The 15,127-nt window shown below is 44.3% G+C and overlaps 1 protein-coding gene across 2 annotated transcripts in view; it reads right to left on the bottom strand.

Annotated features, from left to right (window-relative positions):
• Positions 1-322: 322 nt before the first annotated feature.
• Positions 323-15,127, bottom strand: part of tp53bp2a (tumor protein p53 binding protein, 2a) — a 41,309-nt gene continuing 26,504 nt past the window's right edge. For both annotated transcript variants that reach the window (XM_056291659.1, XM_056291660.1), the window contains 11 exons: positions 13,316-13,363; positions 12,553-12,736; positions 9,464-9,586; positions 9,125-9,246; positions 7,406-7,814; positions 4,960-5,810; positions 3,091-3,228; positions 2,762-2,895; positions 2,222-2,388; positions 1,835-2,034; positions 323-1,649 (listed from right to left, as the gene is read on the bottom strand). In XM_056291659.1, the coding sequence (XP_056147634.1) occupies positions 1,608-1,649; positions 1,835-2,034; positions 2,222-2,388; positions 2,762-2,895; positions 3,091-3,228; positions 4,960-5,810; positions 7,406-7,814; positions 9,125-9,246; positions 9,464-9,586; positions 12,553-12,736; positions 13,316-13,363 (2,418 nt within the window). In that variant the 3' untranslated portion in view covers positions 323-1,607. The remainder of the gene's footprint in view (positions 1,650-1,834; positions 2,035-2,221; positions 2,389-2,761; positions 2,896-3,090; positions 3,229-4,959; positions 5,811-7,405; positions 7,815-9,124; positions 9,247-9,463; positions 9,587-12,552; positions 12,737-13,315; positions 13,364-15,127) is intronic.

The raw sequence follows: 15,127 nt of genomic DNA, 5'->3' as shown, positions 1-15,127 counted from the left end.
TCTGTACGCGAAGGGACGATATTTATGGAAATCGATGGTCTAAGGAGGCGTGCCAGCAGCGTTGCATCCTCAACAAATCAGACACCTATGGAGTAAATACTTATTAGAAAAGTAAATAATTATTACACACTGAAAATGGGACAAAATTGCCCTCCCTGATCGACTTGATTCGCATTAAGTTTTGGAAGTGGGTCATTCTAATGTGTTTTTTTTTGGTTAATAAGGTATCTGTAAGCCCTCCACAATAAGATACTGAGGGAGGTAGACGTTTGCAGCAGGTTATACAAACAGATGGGACTAAACAGACGGCACATTTAAAGCAAGATGTTTTATTGTAAATGTTTCAAATACTACATGTGGGGTTATAGCTATGACAAAGACAACAGAAATAAAGGTACCAAAAATAAATACATCTGTGTTGATAATGGTGTTGGGCTGAGTGTCATGTCAAGGTATTTAAAAAATATGCTTTCATAACTGGGTTGCTCTAATTGCTTGAGTGACGTGATTTGACTTTGAATAAGATTATCTGCCCTTAATATGTGGAATGTTATCTATAACAATTGGGTGGGAAAAGAACAGGAAAAAAGGTCTTGTGAGTTAGGCTTGCCTGCTGTACAGTGTCCTCCTGGAATGGCAGAGATTAAAAGATTATAATCGTATTACACAACTTTTCCAAGAATGGTTTGTTTCTAAAGTCTGTCATTGCAACATCAGAGCTGTAAACATTCAACAAAATGCTTATAAACAGTATCTCCGATGTCCTCACCGATTTGCTGCCGTGGAAATGCATACTGGCTTTTACTGGCAGCACCGATTACAAAACCAATAGCAATAGCTCAAACACTGACATCGGCATCATTACCATTTTTCAACAAAACAATCTGACCATTGCAATGCCTTTTTTTTTAAATTAATTACAACGGTGATATTGCCACATCTGAAAATGCACTTTCAATACAGTTACGCTGAGTTGTAATTTCTCATCATAAGAAATGACTAATTCAAAGTACTAAGCCCATTGAGATTGTCATAGGAAAAGTGTTTAAAAAGCAGAGTAACAATAATCTTCATCATTCACCCATTCCTCTCAAGCATCAATAAGCCTACACAGTATGAGACTAGCAAATAATCAATAATAGACATATTTCAAACGACTATTCAGGAGTTTTGAGAGAAAAAACAAATCATTGCCTAACATAAAAACACTGCTTGATCCATTGACATCCGTACATTTGAATATCAGTCACTTTATGAACTGTTACAGATGCTTATCAGATTACAAAACAAGTCAAGAAAAAAAAACACGCCATTAGTGTTAGGTTAAATACACCCGGTGGTCTAGAAAAATAAGTGTAGAATTCCTTTGCTGTAGATATAGAAAAGTGCCAATTAGGCCACATAGTTCAGTGGTTATAGATCCAGCTGTAGTTGTGTTTTATAGTTCATAGTTGCTCAAGATCCTTCATATTGTTTGGTCTCTCAGTGATTCTTCATTTGATTTTATTCCAGTCTGTTAAAGCCTGTTTCTTTGCGTTTTGTTCGGTATGTGTGTACATGAGTCCTTTCCCGTCTGACAGATGGTAATGTACAGCATTCTTCATGGTTTAAGCCAGACTTCTCTGTCTTGGCTTTATCCTTGGGTAGAGCTGTTAAAACAACAGGAAGACACATCAGCACACTTTGAGTTAATAAAAGTCAAAGCCAGCACGTGGAGAAACTGTTCCACAACACCATGACATTGTTTTCACACATCATATGTTTAAAATACAATGCTCTGAATTTATAAGAAGGATTTTGCTCCCAGTGAGGGCCTTTGGATGCAGTGACTCACCCCGAGAAGGTTGCGCGGGATATACCCCTCGGTGTCTCCCATGCGTGCCCACCACCACTCGATTTCGTCCTCATCTTCTCTGCGCAGTATGGTCATGCAGTCTCCTTCACGGAACGACAGCTCATCGGGGTTCTCACCGGTGTAGTCCCACAGGCCGTAGACCACGCCCCTGTTCATGATGCCCATCTTCTCTTGCACGCCTGGGAATGGACAGGAAGGGATGAACAAGGACGAGTGATTCTCAGCACTGGATTTACATATACAACAGGAATGTTTCATTTAAAAATATGTCTACACAGAATACACCACCATACAAAAAAAGGCAGCAAAGCAAAGCATACACACAGACACACACAGGCCTACATGTAACTCCATAACTCCACTGACCATAGAGGAATTGAGAGCATTGTGTGTAGCCCTCCTCCATCTCCTCACACTTATCAGCTGCTGTTTGCATGTCGCTATAGGTCATAGCAAACACTGCTGCCCCAGACTCCACAAGGAACTTGCACACTTGGACATTGTTACAGGAGGCAGCACAGTGAAGTGGTGTCCTGGGGGGGGGGGGGGGGGGGAAGGTAGGTGAATAATAATAAACCGTAATAAGTTTTATTTGAGTAGTAACTTTCCAGAATTTTATAGTATAAAAGAGCAATAACAAAAACTTTATAAGAGAGCAATAAAGCGGTACATCAGAGAGGAATGAAGCAATACAATAAACAACATAAACAAGTGAGAAATTAATCAGCAGACTGAACAGGTAAAGAGAGGAAAAAGATGAGGGAGCAAGAAGGATGAAGGAAGAAGGGGGGCCGTGTGAATGAGTTTGGAAATGTGCCGATCTAGTCGGAAACAGAAAAACAGAGCACTTGCTGTGCAGATAGGATGATCTACATTGTGACTGAACCATCTCTGTGGTTAACTTACCAACCGTCGCTGTCGGCAGCGTTGACATTGACTCCGAACTGCACCAGGAACTTGACAATCTCGGTGTGGCCGGCACAGACTGCGTTGTGTAATGCAGTGATGCCTTCATCATTGGGCTGGCTGGGATCCTCCACCTGACACAAACAGATCAGGTGAGGGCATGCAAACAAACAATGACACACTGTCAAAATTTCAGAGATTTTTTTTTTTTTTTTGGAGACAGAGATTTGACTAATATGAGGGGTTTGTAGGAAACGTGTCTCTGAGAGACAGATAAAGAGAGAGAAATGGAGAGAAAACTAACTAAATGATAAACAGAATATTTTTACCTCGTAGATTATCCTCTGGACCAAGTCAAACTCTCCTTCAAGAGACGAGTCGAGGAGAAGAGCCAGTGGGTTGAACTTGACCCTCATTTTGTGGTCGATACGCTCAGAGCCAACCTTGCGCAAGTTGGTCCTCTTGCCCTAAAGATGCAACCACACAGGTGAGAAAAGGGCCACCGGTCTAGCAATTCTGAGATTTTTTTTTTTTTAGCACACTAAGGATATTAAAGTGCCATCAACATCCATTGAGGAACAGTAAAAGTCTTAGCATCTCAGCCCCATGTCTATTCTGTCCTGCACATATGAGAGTCCACTCATAGCAGGCTTTCCTCTGGTCCTCTGTTCTGGTGTTTCCTCTGGTCTGAGGGCAGCATGGAAAAGTTTCTCAACCTCTGAGCTCAGCACTAAGCCATCTTAGCAGCGCAAACAGTACGAAACAATTTGATTTCACTAAAAACATGATTATGCAACTGATTAGGGCCACTTCACATTCAATCTAGTTGGGGGGGGGGGCTCTGTAGGTTTTATCCAAAGGAGTTGAATCAAGTGCAACTGGACTGGGTATATATCCGTGAAGACGTTTCGCCTCTCATCTAAGAGGCTTCCTCAGTTTGTAGATGGTTTGAAAGAGGGGTGAAGGAAGCCATCTACGCGAAACTGGAAAAACCATCCCTCAACAGAGGAAGAGGTCTGCGACACCACCTATCTCCCACTTACAATGCCGTCCTTTCATCTCTACCCAGGAGACTCAAGAAGCCTAGCCTCCAAAAACAACATTCGGTCACTAACGGCTCCAACGACTCTCATGACCACTGAATAATGAAGTCGAAACTAACACCCCCAACGACCGTCGCTGCTAAACAAATGCAAATCAATAGCTCCGATGGCAACGGGCACGGCTGGACATCGGAGCACAGGAGAGCCACGCATATCAATAGCTCCGATAACGATGGGCGCGGCCACACATCGGTACACAAAAGAGCCACTCATATCTATGGCTCTGTTAGCGACGGGCGTTGGTAAACATCGGGACACAAAGAGCCATGGACATCTATAGCTCTGACAACGACTCCAAGAGGATAAATTCTGGGTCTCATCACCAGCCAGTCAGACTAGCTTCGTCTAGTCAGAAAGGCACGAACTGAGGAAGCCTCTTGGATGAGAGGCGAAACGTCTTCATGGATATATACCAAGTCCAGTTGCACTTGATTCAACTCCTTTGGATAACCATGACCTGGCTGAATGAGAACATTCACAGACACTCTGTAGGTTTTAAATGAGTCTCCAATTGAACCCGTGGGAGTTAGGTGACATGAGGTGGGGGACCAGGGAAAGTAACTGGGTTAGAACACTGATCTCTCATTGGTCTACACTTTTAGGGTAACATCTGCCACCTCTCAGTATTGATCCTCTTATGAAGGATCAATACAGGCTGAGGTACAAAGAAATTTAGACTTGTTTATTTTGAACACAGAAAAGAGCTAAATAAATGGTGGACAGGAGAAGCAGGCAAGAAATCTGGAGGAGAGGTATATCCGATTAGTAGCTGAATAGGGCCCACTTTCTCCCCAAACAATGGCTGTATTTGGTGGAGATTATTTAATTACATAACAGCCAAACAGGTCACTGCTGTTGACCAGCAGGTCATCAACAGTGAGCATGTGCAGTACAAAGCTTCGATTTGCCAAATCAACCATGACTTAGCATATGTTCATGCTCATTGGACAGTAACATGCAAAATGATACTCTATACTATGTATTCAGGACTTGCATTACTAAGCCTGACACAAGAATGTACATAATGCCCCCCACAAAGGAGCAAGTGTATGCCGTGCTATTTTGATTCAGCATTTTCAAGACACTGGTTCCTACCGGTGGTAAAGTGACCTGTCCGGTGACCTCTGGTGCCTTCATGTTAAAGGTGTCCTCTGCTAAGCTCTCCTGCTCTGCTCCGCTGGGGTATGGGGGTGGGGGATATGGGGGAAACTCTTCCAGGAAGCCTTCAGGTGGAGGTGGGGGCAGGCTGGGTATCGGTTCCTCCCGGCCAGCAGGTGGTGGTGGCAGAATGAGAGTGTCATCTGGCCTTGGGGCTGGGTGGGCAGGGGGAGGAGGGGGTATAATGTCCTCATTCTCTGGTGCTGCTGAGGGTTGATTGATCTGTTCAGTCATAGCTGGGGGTGGGATGTTAGGACCAGGGACGTGACCAGGAACCTGTCCTCCCTCCACAGTCTGATTCCCCTCTGATTCGCTGTTCTCTGTGCAACTCAGAGGGCCTGGAACCCCTGGCCCAACCAGCCCCTCTGCTGCGCTCTCTGCTTCACCGTTGGGTGGATAGGTGGGTGTCGTAGGTGTGATGATGGTAGTTTCCATGGCAGCAAGTGTGGTCTTCTGGTAGAGGAGTTTTTGAATGTTGGGTCCTGCGGGGCCCTCCGGTTCAGTGATAGAACTGCGTTTCTTGAGGGGCCGTGGAGCATTGTAAAGCTTTTTCCTCAAAGCCTCCAGGTCCCCATCACTCTGGTGACGGTAGGGATTGGAAATGAAAGGAAGCAGCTTGGTAGGGCTAAGGGGCCTAGGAATGCGTTCAGTCTCTGGTTGGTGGCCCTCAGTTGGGCTGGGGCCTCCACTATGGTCCACCTCTGACTCTGGGGCTGCCAAGCGAGGGTCTAGGTAGGGGTTTTCTGGATGCTGTGAACCTCCGCTGGAGATCACTGGTTTGCCATACACTGCATAGACAGAGACAGCATATCAGCATCTTTGTGAAAGATAAGTTTTACCATCTGAACAGCAAAAGTTTTCTCAAACTATCATCGTTAAACAAATTACAGTAGTGACCACTGGCCCTGCATCCGAGGGTACTTGTGAGCTACTTTCTTGGCCATATTTCATTGTCTGATATTTTTTGATTCACTTGAGAGTAATCACAAGGATTTTTACAGTTTTCACAGCAAATTAAGCCTAACTGACTCATTAAACTAATATGGAGAGCATTTTAAAATAGAAATCTACACATGTGTACGACTGTTTTGGCATGTATGACAATATATCATCACAATCCATTTCACAGTGACCAAGTACATAATGAAAATATCCCCTAAATAGAATCAGGTCTGGAGAAAATTCCCTTGGCTGCACTTCCACAATTTTTGCAAGCAACCAGCATGTATGGTAGTCTACTATTGTGTATGAGAAGAGAGGATATAACAGATGGCTTTGCCACTTTAGTTGATCATTTACGCAGCGGTGTGTGAACACGTTCATGTTTATAATGTGTACATCAGACAGGAGAACAGAAAGGTGGATTTAGCACAAGGGAAATGCATTGGAAAGATATATGAACTTTAGCCCTAAGTACTCTTGTTTCTTTGAGTAGGCTATAACATCACCAGGAGCTACATGTTCAATATCGATACCCACTTAATCCAATTTAGGATTGCATGGGGCTGCAGCCTATCCTACTAGTCACTGGGGGGGAAGGCAATGAGACACCCTGGATGGGTCACCAGTCCGTCAGAGCCCACACACAAAGTCCCTCACACATACCAGTGAGCAATTTAGAGACTTCAGTTGCCTTAACATTCATGTCTTTGGACTGGACTGAAACTGGGAGTACATGGAGGAAACCCATGTGAACTCCACACAGACGGGCTAGAATCAAATCCATGATGCTCAGACTCTGAGGCAATAGTGCTCACCATGAAGCCACCATGATGCCCGATGGGATGAATGGATGGATAATTGGTAATGTCATATGGAACATATAAACTTAAATTTGTTTCCTGAGTGAAACTTATCTTCTGTCAGTGCTCCTACAAACAGATACATTATGGGTCCATCGCTACACAGTCAGCCATCCAACACAATTGATCATTCTACAGCATTAGCCTGGACATTTGAAATAGCCATCTGTCTGACTCAAAAGAAAACCTTCCGAAGAGGCTGAGAAAGCTTAATTTTAAACCTGAAGTAAGGAAAAAATACATGTGTAACAGTTCTTCTAGGGTTATATGGATAAACATACTTTGATGTTTTATTCAATAGGCGTAGCACCACCTCTGGGTGTAATACATTAAATCTCGCTCACTACGTGAAACATGTTCTGCGAGTCAGGACCCTCTTAGATATACAGTTAATAAAAGTGCTGTTCTTAGAAGGAAGTCAAGTAGAATACTGAATGGGCTTTACATTGACTGCTAAGAGTAGCAGAAAGGCAAAGGAGACAAAATACAGGCAACCCTGTTCATATCCATTTCCATCAGTTGAGATTGGAATAATATGGAAAAAAATAAAATAAAATTTTGCAAAAACTGAATGTTCTTACCACTGACAAATCCATTGCCGCGGTTCTGGGACCTGTTAAGAGCCCCCTGCACAGTAGGCTGGAAGGGTTTCCCTGGGCCAGGCTGCTGGGTGTACATGGAGTAGATGGAGCTGGCGGCCAGTGTCTGGGGCTTACTCAGACTGGACTCTTTAGAGGAGGGAAGTTCAGGGGTGAAAGGCCTCACTGTGGCCGCAGGTGGGGTATCCTGTTTGGAGGGCAGAGGGAGAGTCTGGCTCTGAGAGGGGGTTAAGGTGCTACGGCCCTGGCCTGCCTGGGGATGCTGGCTGGGGGGCTTGACTTTAGGGAAGGTGCCTGTGTTGAGGGCTGGTTTGCCATAGGGTATGCCAACTGGGCCTTTGGGTTTGGTGGGCACAGGTGGGGGCACCTTTACTGGGGCTTTGGGAGCAGTCTGTAGAGAAGAGAGGAGAGAGACAGAGATAGTAAATTTGATGACAGGGCACAGTTCTTGTTAGTAACAACTAACCAGTGGTCAGAGTTTACTTGTTAATACTTTTATAAAGACTTCTAGTTGTTTAATTGAAATTAGTTTGGAATTAAAGAAAAACATCACCCCCTAGTATCAGGTGTGCTTTGCCCTTTCTCCTGTTATGAAAGAGGACATGGGGGAGGAGGTCTGTGCTACTAGCACACATTAGAAAGGGGGGGTGGTTGGTAGGGATATTTTCATTTTTTTTCCCTCAACTTTTCCCTTTTTCTCCCCAATTGTACTTGGCCAATTACCCCACTCTTCCGAACCGTCCCAGTTGCTGCTCCACCCCTTCTGCCAAGCCGGGGAGGGCTGCAGACTACCACATGCCTCCTCCAATACACGTGGAGATGCCAGTCGCTTCTTTTCACCTGACAGTGAGGAGTTTCACCAGGGGGACGTAGTACGTGAGAGGATCACGCCATTCCCACCAGTCCCCCCCCCCCAAACAGGCACCCCAACCGTCCAGAAGAGGCACTAGTGCAGCAACCAGACAAATTCCCACATCCGGCTTCCCACCCGCAGACACAGCCAATTGTCTCTGTAGGGACGCCCGACCAAGCCGGAGGTAACATGGAGATTCGAACCAGCCTTCCCCATGTTGGTAGGCAAAGGAATAGATGGCTACATCACCCGCACGCCTGTGTTCAGTTACTTTTTAATGACAGATGGGAGTGACACTGCTACAAAGATGCAGAAGGCATGTAGTTATTATTAGTAACACTTATTAAAAATGACTGACCATAGTCAGATAATCTTACCACTTACCTTGTCACTTAAAAGTTTCTTAGATATTCAGTCAAGTCCAGTTTTATTGGCTTAGATGGTCAAAATGTATAATCCAGACCAGAGAATACTATAACAGGTTTCCATGTCTACGCCCACTATTGATTTTGTGTTTCCACTGAAAACCCAAAGGCCAGAGGTTCACAGTGGTATCTTCATTGCAACAAGCTGAGCACTATACAGTTTTAGGTGTACTTAAAACATGTAGAAAGGTTGTATAAGTTCACCATGCATCCATTCAGGCCAATTAACACCAACCTCCAAACAAATTTTTTGCCAGCCATTTCATAATTGATATTAGGGCCCACAAACTAATTTGGAATCAGTAGCAGTTAAGTGTTGTTAGGGTGCATGTAACCATATTCCATAGGACAAGGCCTGATGAATTAAAGAGCGACAAGTGTGTTCGTATGTGATGTGTGTGTGTATTGTTCAATCTTCCTCACCTGAGCATCTCTGACCAAGTCATCACTGCTCTGATTTTTGCGGAGGGAGGTGGTGGGAGCCTCAGTGGGCTCAAACATGGAAAATGGACGCACCTTCTTGTCCCTCTTCAACTCGGCATCATCTACACAGAGAGACAGACAGACAGACAGTTTCATCCAATGACCATGTGGTCACACAGTGACATGGACTTAACAAAAGCTCTTCTGAAGTCGGCATTATTTGGCATTTTATGTTTTGGCCACTGTTACAGGAAGTTCTAGCAGTGATGTTAATGTGCTGAGGCAGTTTGTGTTTTTGTTTTGTTTTGCATGTTAGCTCATGTCCTTTATGTGCATTACATTGCTCTGTGTTGGGGCTGGGGTGAGAAGTCATGCGTGGCAGTGTGGAGGGAGGACCATGGCTGTTGATGTTGGAATCTAGACCTGAGGAGCCCCACTCAGCCAGCTTGGATGGTTGGAGACCTGAGGGGACAGCAGAGAGGGGAGGGAGGGCAGACAGAGAGAAAGCTGGGTAAAGACCAGTGTGTGGGTGTCAGTGTGTACCTCACTACCTCAGGATCTTACATGGAGGCAAAAGTAACAAGGGGGGGGGGGGGACTAGTGTCACCCATAATGTTTTTGAAGATTTGTCAACAAAGAACAGAGGAAACTATATACTGTATTTCAAAAGAGCTGAGGGTTTTTGTGGTGGGGCGAATGGCTCTCTGCAAGTTTGTTTCTACTTAGCATCCTCTCAGTTGACTAATGACCAAACCAACAGCCTTGTATGTTGTCGAAGTTTGAATACCACATGAGGTGGCTCTAGGTAGGGGAAGAACCACAGAACGGTAATGTAATAACTAACTAGCTCCTGTATCCTAACCTGGGGATCGATGTATCTGAATGTATTCATCCTCATCTGTGTTCACACGTGCGCGCACCCACGCACACGCACACACACACACACACACACACACACACACACACACACACGAAAAGACTTGATTGGGCTGGTCAGAGCCCACACAGAACGTCAGTTAAGCTAAAGGTGATATGTTTGTTCCAACTGACCCATTTAGAACAGCAGGAAAGAGGACTGAGGAGAAGGCTGGACAAGCACACAGGAACTGACAACAGCAACACAAACAAATATGAGTTGGCTGAGGTGATGATGAAAACATTAAGGCTTTTCATATTCTTCAACAAGGGTCACTCGAGGACAGAGCGCACACGACAGAAAATATATATATATTTTTTTTTTAAAAAACACCACACATGCTCTTGCTGAAAAGATGAAAACATGAAGACAATGCAAAGAGAGTCAACACGCAGGGTAAACACACGCATACATGGTGATGGAAGTGTGTACCTTTTCTCTTAGCCCGCAGCTCTTTCAGAGGCTTAAACAAGAACATGGCTTCTGAGGAAAACGCACACGAGAGACAAAAAAACCTTAGAAGTGCCTTAGATATCCAAATCTCCCTTTGCTCCAGACATGCTGTTGGCTAGGCCTGAGCAGGGGGACCCCAGGGGCCACACGGGGACCGACGCAACCCCCTTGAGCCCGCTTGGTGCTGTGCGCTACGGAACCACTGGAGAGGAGCTGGGGATGGGCACGTCGGCAGCAGCTCCCTCTTGTCCCCCCCACCCCCCACAAATCTCTCCTTCCTTTCCCCACTGCATATGGGCTCATCATGCAGAAAAGATCGCATGCAACATCACAGCAGACTGGAAAAAACCTGTTACTTTTAGCTCCTGCCTTTCTCCAGCTCTAACTGCTGCAGAATTGTGGAAAAAAGAGAAAATACGGGCTATGAGGGGAATAGAAAAAGAGAAAAAAGAGGGAGGAGGGAGCGAGGACAGAGATGGAGAGAAGGGCTCTCGTGCTGTTGTTTTATATTAACTAATGTTGGCGTGGGATCATTAATTTTTAATGCTATCAAGCTCTCCTGGCCCACTATCCACTGAGAGGGGTTATTTCAAGAGGAAACTAATGCATGAATAAGAGTTGAGGCTCATGCAAAGAGCATCTCTAAATAGGGTACGTCTCCACTCTGCCCTGTCGTATGTTTAACAAGGCTTCAGGCTTCCCTTTCCCACATTTCACAGCAGACTTTGTACTGTAGTCTCTAGGCAGAAGGGGGCAGCAGAAACACCATGGGAAAAATGCAGCTTTAACGACGCTTTCTTTATTTAAAAGGATTAACACAACACTTCTGCGTACTGAAAAAGTAATAAATAAATAAATAAATAAATAATAAAGCAGCCATATCATCTAAAAAAATAAAAAGTCTGACTGTTACAACAGGCTGAGTGCATGCAATCCAGTGCAGAGATTCATTATTTACCAAAATTATCATAAAGGTAGAGAGTGACTAACTGGAAATATCTTACTGTACTCAGCTTTCCTGCTCTAATGCCTTCCATTTAATGTCGGTTACCCTATTTACTCTTTTATCTCTCCAGTCAGCATCAGTTTAGATAGTCATAGACATCAATCATCAGTTGAGAGTGGTACATTAGGGTTTGGACTATCTCCTCTCCCAGGACCAGCCTGAGAGACTGTCTCTCACATGAACCTTTAGACAGCTATGGTACCGTTGGTTAGTGACTTGCACTCTACCTCTATCAAGTGGTAGGACATGGCGACTGCAGAGACCATCATTTTGGCAAGCTCATCAATAGTTGTGTGACCCCCCGAGAGACAATTTGAGCATGAGAGTAAAAGACAAGAGGGGCGGAAACACACCACGCTGATCATCTCGCTTAGCATCACAGCAAAACAAATACCCACATATGCTGCAGAGATACTTAGACTGAACACAAGTCACTTATAACTCGGTTCAGAATCCAGCAGGCACAAATAGCACCAAGGAAGCAAAATAGCAACAGCTACCTTCCGAGCTCAGGGTGACATCGCAAACCAAGGGTGGCACAGATTCCTTGGTTCCTGCTGGGGGCAGGACACTCCTGTCACATTCCAACTCTTTAAAAACACCCCCCTCCCAAAAAGAAAAAAACAAAACCCAACATGGCTCCATACTGGGTAAAATAAATCATGATAGCTACTGGAAAACAATGACACACAGTGATGGGGAAGAAAAACTTCTCTTTAAAAGAAATTATTTTCACAGTACTAGGCACCTTTGTAATTGTCCTATAGTCAAAGGAAAATGTGGGGACACTGAAAGGCTGTTTATACTCCTTTTTTGATTTGTTATAAGTCTGGTGTCCTAGATATGATAAGGTCATTCTATCCCTGCACTCATTAAAGCTGCTCTGGATGACAGCCCTGTTGAAATACACAAAACGGAAAATGTAAATCAAGGTGACCTAGTTGTAGAATGGCAAAAGGGAGAGATTCAAGTTTGGCCTCCGCTGACACTGAATGTGATGGTTGGAAAGGAGGTCAAAAGAGGCAGGATTATGTGCGCTTTCTGGTTTTTCACCTGTGTGGGCCTTGCCCTGTGGGTCGTGGGCTGGTAGAGTGGCTGTGCCGTCTGGGTAGGCTGGTTTGACAAGCAGCTCGTGTCTCACTGGGCCACGGGGCATTGTAGAAGACTGGTTATACGGTACAACCGCCGCCACGCGGGATGGACCCGACTGCTGACCTGCAGGGCTGTCTGAAGGCAGCTGGACAGGGAGAGAGGAGGGGGAGAGAGAAAGAGAGAGAGGGGTTTGTTGGGCAGATAGGATGTACTGAGAGCAATGCAAATCCCTCACAGTAGTGTAGCTCAGTGGACAGCAGAGCCAAAGTACTATTCAGACATTCAGGAGCAAGTGACAAACCAGAAAAATGACCATACATTTCCTCTGTATTATCTGATATATTACTGCTGATGTGAGCCCTAAATACAGAGTGCTTTAAGTTATGTTTGACCGCATCTAAATAATAGTGTTTTAAGGAAGAAGCATAAAACCAATTACTCTCCAGGACCCAATAACAGTTGCATTAACTACTACCTAAAATCAGGTAAAATAGTCCCCAACTGACTGAAAATGATACCGAAACGCTGTGTGAAAAATCCTCCTATTCAGCCTCAGGAATACAGCAAAGCTGTGTTCCTTTAAGAAAAGCTGAAAATCAACTCCCTTGGACGCCAAGAGTACGGGGGCAAAATAAAGAACAAGTTCTAGTGTGGTGCAGTGTCATGCTGCATAGATCAGATTAGACAGAAAGAGAAAGTCCAGCTCCACAACTAGCTTAGTTACCTGGAGGTGAGTGTCTTTGGAAGCCCTCTGTTTACCAGGATAGCCATTCTTGGAGAAAACAAAAACACAAAAAATGCAACAGCAGTTCAAAACACCATACAATTCCTTGTTACTAAAAATCTTCCGTTCCTCGGTGTCCCCTGGCCTATGTGATTAGGGCGGGTTGAGATGACTGGGCTGGCATCTCTCCGTCCAGTAAGTATGGTTATACATGCTTGTCGGGTGATGTCAGCCAGACCCTTGCTGTTTGGTTGGCGAAGAGAGCAGCCGGACGGAGCGTGTCTTTGTGCTGGTGTGAAAAAGGCCCACTCATTGCAATTCCAGGCAGAGTGTGGGTAAATCAACTCCTCACTAAGGCCTATTCAGCCCTTCCTCTCTACGGCGCGCGCGCACACACACACACACACACACACACACACACACACACACACACACACACACACACACACACACACACACACACACACAGAGTTACTCACTCCAACACACACAGAACATAGACATACATACACCTTAGTCTCTTCAGCTTCCTCTCCATTTTAAGAGAAAGGAACATCAAAAAGAGGAGGTGGGCTTCTTTAGTGTTTGATTCTCCCACTTTCAGTTCAGTGGACAAGTTGCTCATTTATCTAAACAGGACTCAGGCATGGCTTCAAAAAGGATACGTTACATTTCCATTGTGAGATTAATTACCTGTATAATGTACAGACTTATGAGTGGTAATAAACTTTGCAGACTACATTTGCTGCATAAATGCAACTGTAGCATAATAAGCAGGTTATTGTCCATATTTACAATACAAATTCAGCATATGGAGCATTTCTGCTTGCATTCTGGGCCAGCAAGCTATAAAACTGCATTGGATTATTAGGGGTGCGAGCCATCTTGACTGTATGATTACTTGTTTGAATGTTAATTTAGTCGAGAAAAAGAAAGTTAATGTGAAAGTTCACCAGAGCAGAGTTATTCTTTCTGATAGGCAGTCAGTCCAATTAGGAAAGTGAAATTAGTGTAATTGCTGCAAAACAATAAAGGACTTCTGAAACAGAGTGATGTTCTTGAATATGCTGAACAAAACGGATGATCATCAATAACATGAACCACTGTGTTTAATTGCATTTGCTGTTTTTGCAACTTGTTCACTGCTTCCTCAAAAGGTTCCTCCAACACGTCAAGTTCCTATTTAGACTTAAGTACACATACTATGTTAATGTTCCCTACTTACACCATTTCAAAAAGGAGTTTTGTTTACTCAGATTTAACAGTCCCATGGCAACTTTGGTGTTCAAAGCAGCCCAGGGGGAATAGAGGGAGGACCAGGCAGACATCTAAGGGCAAAACCAAAACACTTGTAGTAAAGTGTTTATCATGTGCTGGATATCACTCAGCACGGCTCTTCAATATCAAGTAATAGCTAAATTACAGTGTTCTCAAAGATGAGATGTATTTCTCGCCATAATTTTTTTTTACATCATAAAGTTGGAGTAAGTATATCGTTTGTCATTTCCTGTTTCTGTCAGAGCTAAGCCAGGACAGATGGTATCTACTGTTCTGACATTCCTGCCCGTCTGTCATGTCTGCCTGCTCTTGTTAGTCATCTCTTCTCTTCTAAAAAGGAGTCGTTTTTGCCAAACAGAGCTGAAAACATAGTGCAGGGAAGCGTTAGTGTGAATTTAGATTGTGTATTTACTTTGTGACATGATCAGAACAATGATCAATCCCCACCAGCCATTTCAGACAGTGAGAGAGGGAAAGATAAAAGAAAAACGATAACAGGAAGGGTTCACAGAGAACTTCCTCCCTTTGAGGCAC

The sequence above is a fragment of the Lampris incognitus genome, chromosome 13 (assembly GCF_029633865.1).
Source record: "Lampris incognitus isolate fLamInc1 chromosome 13, fLamInc1.hap2, whole genome shotgun sequence".
Taxonomy (NCBI): Eukaryota; Metazoa; Chordata; class Actinopteri; order Lampriformes; family Lampridae; genus Lampris; species Lampris incognitus.
This window is presented reverse-complemented; position numbering and strand designations above follow the sequence as displayed.